At 32.6% G+C, this 7,182-nt stretch overlaps 1 protein-coding gene across 4 annotated transcripts in view; it reads left to right on the top strand.

Annotated features, from left to right (window-relative positions):
- LOC122635863 (diacylglycerol O-acyltransferase 1) overlaps positions 1-7,182 on the top strand; it is a 132,541-nt gene that overhangs the window by 66,965 nt on the left and 58,394 nt on the right. For all 4 annotated transcript variants that reach the window (XM_043826542.1, XM_043826541.1, XM_043826538.1 and 1 more), the window contains one exon: positions 1,090-1,198. In XM_043826542.1, the coding sequence (XP_043682477.1) occupies positions 1,090-1,198 (109 nt within the window). The remainder of the gene's footprint in view (positions 1-1,089; positions 1,199-7,182) is intronic.

The following is a 7,182-nucleotide window of genomic DNA, read 5'->3' as shown; positions in this document are numbered from 1 at the left end:
ATTATTAATAACCACGGCTTTTATTTAAATGAGGATATCTCTGGAACTAAAAGTTCAAGGGCAATATTTTTATATTTTTTTCAGTCAACTCTTAATTGTTAATTAACAATTTATTATACACAATTTTTATAAACAAATTCTTACCAAATTAAATTCGTCTTATCAATTTTTGTCAATATTTTACTCCTTAAATCATCAGTTATTTTATCAAATTTATTATTAATAGAAAATTTAGAAATACTTTTAGTTAATTTCATTATACATTCATAATACGTATATGAATGACCTGCAGAAGGTAAACAAAACCAAAACATAAGGATACCATTACAATGATATACTTCTATCTGTTTTGTTTTGATAACGTGATGAGACATGTTCGGTTCCAACTCGACCTTCTTGTTTCCGAAAAGTCATAAATATGAGTAATACCTATGAGTCATTCATATTAGAAAGTTCTTGTAACAATTTGATACAAGCTCTCGTCCCGGCAAGACCTTCTCAACGTTATCATGTACGTATAAATAATTTCCTCTTTTTATTTCTTAGATATATCTTTAAATTAATAAATTTCAATTCGTTATAACGTTTACACAATATATACGTATTAAAAATTATTTAAATCTATATCGAAACGATACAGATATGATAATAAAATCGTCTTAAAGGAAAATAGATAATACACAAGAGGGAAATAGAACAAAATTATTTCATTTAGATCACGTAGTACAGAATTTTTCAATTTTTACATCGTCATTTACCGTGATACAACTTTTATGGATCATTTGGCATAAAGAATAGGATAATATTAAATATCCATCTAGGTCAGAATCTTTTCTATTCCTCTTTCTATTCTCTCTCTCTTTCTCTCTCTCTCTCTCTCTCTCTCTCTCTCTCTCTCTCTCTCTCTCTCTCTCTCTCTCTCTCTTTCTCATAGATGCAACAACAACGACGACAAAGAATACTCGCTAGTAGCCTGTGGCATTCGATCGTAACTTGTGTATATATACATATATACACACACACACATATATATATATACAAACATATATACACAGACATATATATATATATCTCTATTTTCTGCCGCAGGATATCATATCTCATGGCCCAGGAATGGTGTTCCACATCGTAAACCTCATCGTGATGGTACTGATGCCGATGGTGGTCATCCACGTGAAGGATTCCGGATTCAGCCTGAGTAAGCGCCATTTTACGAATCGTTTCTCTTACGCGAATTTCACATCTTGGATATCTTTCGGGTGCCGGCTCAGCCACGTTAACGTTTCGGAACATTAGTCACGTTCCTACAAAAAATAAACGAATGTTATCGATAGAAAACGATGATCTTTACGGTTCAAGGTAAAACATCAAAGAGCGAAATAATATAAACGAGGAAGGTGGGAGGGATGAAAGAGAAAATAGAACACACGATAAAAAAAAAAGCAATTCGAGGATAAAATTTATTGAATATAGATCGATCGTAAGTTATAATTAATTAACGTTAATTGGTAGAATTTATTTTATTTATTTATTTATTTATTTATTTCTCGATAATTTTATCTTCATTATTATTATTATTAGTATTATTAATATTTAGTTGCGTTGAATCGTTACTACGATTTTAACAAGCTCGAAATTAAGGAATTTAAGATATATTAATTTTTAAGAGTCGTACGAACGAGTAAATTGCAGTTTGATTATTCTTTCGTATTATTATCGATCGTTTTAGGATATCTATCGTTGTTCCATCGCAACTATAAGAAATTACGTGCGACGATTAAATAGTAGCGACGATTTAAGAGGGAGAAGAAGAAGAAGAAGAAGAAAAGAAAAAAAGAAAGGAGAGAAGCCCGAAAGAAAAATTGAAATTTAATTCATTAGTTCTCGTAATTTCGAACGATTAATTTAATATTATTCATACGTCGTAAGTGTTCGACGCATTAACGATCACAAAAAGGTAGATCATAATAAATAGAATTTATATATGAATTATCGAAATGAAATTTTATATCTTAATTAATATTACTGATATTCGTTGATGAATTATTAGAATGATATTAACGAAATCAAAGAACAACAATCGGCATAATAATATTATCTATAGTACTTACACGTATTAGTCATAGTTGTATAATATAAATGAATAACTTGCCGTTTATGGATTCGAAATCGTCATATTTTTAATTAAATGATACACACGCATACACACACACATATATATGAACAACGACTTAGTAATACGAAAGGAGAAAGAATAACACAAAATATAAACAATAATAAATATAGCATACATAACACAAAATATAATGGACATTAATACGGAAGGTATCAAATTTGTATTATATGATCGATCGATCGATCGATCGATCCTTATTAATCGGTACGATAACGATCAATATTCTAAAAGTTAAAATTTATTCCTGAGCTATCGATGATACCTTATCTTAATATACATATATACATACACACACACATATACGCACATATGTATACATGTAGATATACATAACACGTCAACGAATAAGTATTGGCAGGCAATATACATCTATTGCGGTAACGTAACGAAACAAACGTGGCCCCTACGCGGAGATCGCTTTTGCAGTGTGGCGTTCGTTTGAATTATGCGTCAGGCCGTAGCTTTACGTACGCTTACACATTGCGCCAGCCAGCTCTGCTCGGCTCGGCTCGATTTCATCGACAATTTGAACAAATTACTAGGGTGACTAATTTTCCACGAAGGCCATAATGCGAAGGCCTTGCCACGCGAGATCGGATAGACCCTTTCCAATAATTAGTTGCGTTTTCCCTTACGCGAAATTGGTGTCCGATAACATAATTAATGATTCGCTACTATCCCGTAATACTGTTTGCGCGAATGGCATTTAATTTGTTCGAATATACATACATACGTATTTCTGTGAGATTACAAAGTATTATATTGTATGTATGTATGTATATGTGTGTGTGAGTGAAGTGAAAGAGAGATAGAGAGATAAAGAGAGAGAGAAAGAGAATGAGATAGAGATAGAATATATATATACATATATATATGTGTGTGTGTGTGTATGTATATAGGTATACGGAACGGTTTACGAACAAAATTGGAATTTTTCTGTCGAATTTCTCGACAAATTCAATTTTTCTATCCGAAGGTAATTTCGTGGGACGATAAATCTTATGAAAGCGCGAGTCCCGTTCGTTCGTTCGTTCGTTCGTTCGTTCGTTCGTTCGTTATCATCAAAAATGGCGTCGGATAATAAGGAAAAATAATGTTGGGTTCGTCAAAAGGGAGAGAGAAATAGAGAACTAGAGAGAGAGAGAGAGAGAGAGAGAGAGAGACGTAGAGTGTAGTTCAGTAATACGATTTACATTTGTGTAACGACGTAACGAGCCAGAGAGAGATGGTCTACATCTCGTTGGCGTTATGTCAGTCGAGGGAGTCGTAAACTCGTATTGAATTTACGCGGCTTTGTTCCACGTTTATCAGCTCTCTCGTAGATGGACTTTCGTGCGAAAAATTCTATTCGAGAGCAATACGCGAACGTTTTGCGTCCGTGTTGAAGCGACGAGTTAGAGAGAGATAGAGATAGAGGTAGAGAGGGGGGAAACGGAAATGGTATGAGTATGAGCGAGAGAGAGAGAGAGAGAGAGAGAGAGAGAGAGAGAGAGAGAGAGAAAGAGAGAAAGAGGGAGAGAGAGAGAGAAAGAGAGGGAAGGTGTCATTGAGTTTACATGCAAATGCAATTACTTCGTCCTCTCGTTGATCTACGATTTGACAAGTGATCGAACGAACCGTCGCATCGCGTTAGACGGAAAACGCACAGCGAAACTGGCCCCAGAGTTTCTATCATCTCGTTTTGGCATAGCGTTCTCTTCAAATTCGACTCCTACACACACATACTACACTCTCTGTCTCTATCTACCCTCTGTCTGTCTCTTTGTCTCTCTCCTTCTCTCTCTCTCTCTCTGTCTCTCTCTCTTTGTTTTTTTGTTTTGTTTTTCTATTCTCGTTGACCGCTTCGCCATTGCTCGGCGATTAAGAGCCGAACGAGCATCACACTCAACATTTTTTCGAATTGTTTTGTCCCATATCGAGTTTGCTTTCGATTATTCGAAAAAAAAAAGAAGACAAGGAAAAAAAACGAATGGTATATCTATCTAATCAATTTGGATCTTCTAATGGTTTATCGAATTATTGGTTTTATTATTATTATTATTATTATTATTATTATTATTATTATTATTATTATTATTGTTATTGTTATTGTTATGTTCATTGTTATGGTTATTGTTATAGTTGCATATAGTTATTTTATTTGAAGTTCAATTGAAGTAATTGTTCCTTCTGATGGAATTTTGAGTGGTATGTGACAAGTTCTTTTTTTTTTTTTTTTTTTTTTTTTTTTTGATGGGAAATGGTAAATGATTTACCATTTCTAATTTGATATTAGATTTCAGTACGATTAAAAATTCATTTTGCAAAATAAATAGAATTATAGGTAAATGTTTTCGTCCTATATGTTTGAAGAAAATATATTTATTTAATCGGACATAAATGTTATAAAAGAAAAAAATGCTTTAGATTTAATGACAAATTAAGAACAAAAAAGTAAAGAAAAAGAATCGAGCTATCTAGGTGCAATGATATACGAGAAAAAGGAAAGAAAAATCAAAAAATAATGAATACGTCGGTATAGTGCGTTAGAAAAAATTGTTCACGAACAATTACGTTCATATAGAAATTATCTCGAATTGCAATTTTACCAATATAAAAATTATTTCAATTATTTTCCTTAATTTCATTAAAATAAATGATTACTTTATTGACACGTTCAGTATTATTATATTATAAATTTCTATTTTATAGCTCTACTATTATAAATTATATTAGACGATACGTTCCATGGGCAATTATCATTTCAATGAGAGTGACATAAAACGATACTCGCAGTGTGATGAGTTAGTTCTCTAAAAAGACTGGTAATAAAGTTAAAGTTCGATACGCTTTTACGACTGACGCCGTCGCTTCGTGGCTCCTTCTGATTTGTCGAGATTTCATTGGTCCAAAGAAGATCAAGAGAAAGAGAAAGAGAACGAGATTGTAGGAGAAAGAGAGAGAGAGAGAGAGAGAGAGAGAGAGAGAGAGAGAGAGAGAAAGAGCAAGAAAAAAAAAGAGAAAGATAGAAGAAGCTTTTAACATCGATAAACGTAATTCGAAAGGGTACTGCACTATAATTTCAATATGATTATTATTAATATTAATATTATCGATCGATTCGTTTTTTTTTTCTATTTAATAGAAAGTTCACAAAGAGAGAAGCTATTTTTTCTTCTTTTTTTTCCTTTTATTTTATTTTATTTTTTTTTTTTGAAGAGCTTTAAAAGTTCTATCCTCTTTGTCCAACCACGAAGAGGTCGCGTTAAGGTCGAACTCTTTTTCGAAGGTTGAACGAAAGGGTAGAAAAAAGGGGAATGAGAGATAGAGATAGAAAATAAGAGAGAAAGAAAAAAAGTCGAGAAAGAAAAAGTTTACAGATCACAACATACGCAAAGTGGAGATTCGGTAGGACTGCTAAGGTATATCCGGTTGTGTAAGCGCTTCTTAAAAGTTCCAAAGTCTTTGGGAGTGTATCTCGAGTTGAGTCCGTTGAGAGAGTGGATGCGATCTTTTCCTTCCCCCTTTTCTCTTAACTTTCTCTCTCTCCCTCTCTCTTCCTCTCTCTCTCTTCCTCTCTCTGTCTCTATCTATCTTTTCGTTATTCACCTTGCTTTACCGTGAGAACCAAGATCTTTCAACATGCGAAACGACTCACGTGTAAGAGAGTGCATACTCCAAACTGTGCTCGCGTTCGCGTAAACATCGAGATATTTCTCTCTCTCTCTCTCTCTGTCTCTCTCTGTCTCTCTCTGTCTCTCTCTCTTTCTCTCTCTTTCTTTTTTTCTTTCTCTTTTCTCTTTCTCTCTCTTTCTTTCTCTCTCTCTCTCTCTCTCTCTCTTTCTCTCTCTCGATATCTTTACGAAGCAACGGTTTGCTTCCAAGTGAATATCCTATCCGTGATATTTATCGGTAAGAAAATTTTAAAAAGTAAAAAAAGAAACAAGAAAACGAAGAGGGAAATATATCGTGAAAAGATTTTTTTTTCTTAATCTTGTTTAACTCTTTTGTACATTGTAATTATTCGTAAATTTCGAGTCGACAGTTTTTTAGCAGATTGTAACGATGCAATCTGGAAGAAATAATTTAGCCTAAAAAATTTCGATCAAGAATGACTGAATTTTTTATTATTATGTTGAATAATATTACAAAAATAATATGTTTTTCTTGACGGTTTTTTGTTTCCTCTTTCGTCTCAATTTTATTTTATTATTAACTGAATTAAATGTCACGTCAGCTGTAACTTTATTCATGGTCCAAAGGGTTAAAATTATAATGCAGTGGAATTGTTTGAAATTTAATCCCTTAATCGTAAACGTAAACGTACTCCTCGATTTATTCGTTTTTTTTTTTTCTTTTGCACTATAATAATTATTTTCGTATATTCACAATGCACTTATATCACGAGCGCGGTTAGAAAAAAAAAATTTTTTTTCAAATCAAAAGCTTTTTTCCTCTACTATATATATTAATTAATTAACTAATTGTATAAATGAAGATGAAGAGTACGAACGTTGGGAATAATTCGAAGAGTTATACTAACTAAAAAAAAAAGAAAAAAAAAATATATGATCGTAACTTCAGCACGATGAAAACTCATCGTAGTATCGTAGAACGGTGGTTAAAGCGATCATTATATCGCATAAATGCAGTGACCAACTCTCATAACGCGGAAATTAGAATCATCGTACTTTCATCTTTTCATTTAAAACAAAATCATATAAATATCTATTCACAAAAAAAAAAAAAACAAAAAAGAGAAAAGAAGACAAATTTCAACGACAAATTATAACGACGGACAAACGACTCGTGGGATCGAGCACATACATACATACATACATACATACATACATACATACATACATACATACATACATACATACATATTATATGCACGTATATACCTATTATTGAATAATCCATCTTCTTTCGATAATTACCATTATTACGAAGATCCATCTACGTAGGAAATGGTTTCGTTCGGCCTTTTTCAATTCCCGCATATCCCTATCCCTTTTCAATTGAAG

The sequence above is a fragment of the Vespula pensylvanica genome, chromosome 19 (genome assembly GCF_014466175.1).
Source record: "Vespula pensylvanica isolate Volc-1 chromosome 19, ASM1446617v1, whole genome shotgun sequence".
In the NCBI taxonomy this organism is placed as follows: domain Eukaryota; kingdom Metazoa; phylum Arthropoda; class Insecta; order Hymenoptera; family Vespidae; genus Vespula; species Vespula pensylvanica.
The sequence above is the reverse complement of the archived record's forward strand: the minus strand, read 5'-3'. Positions and strand labels throughout refer to the sequence as shown.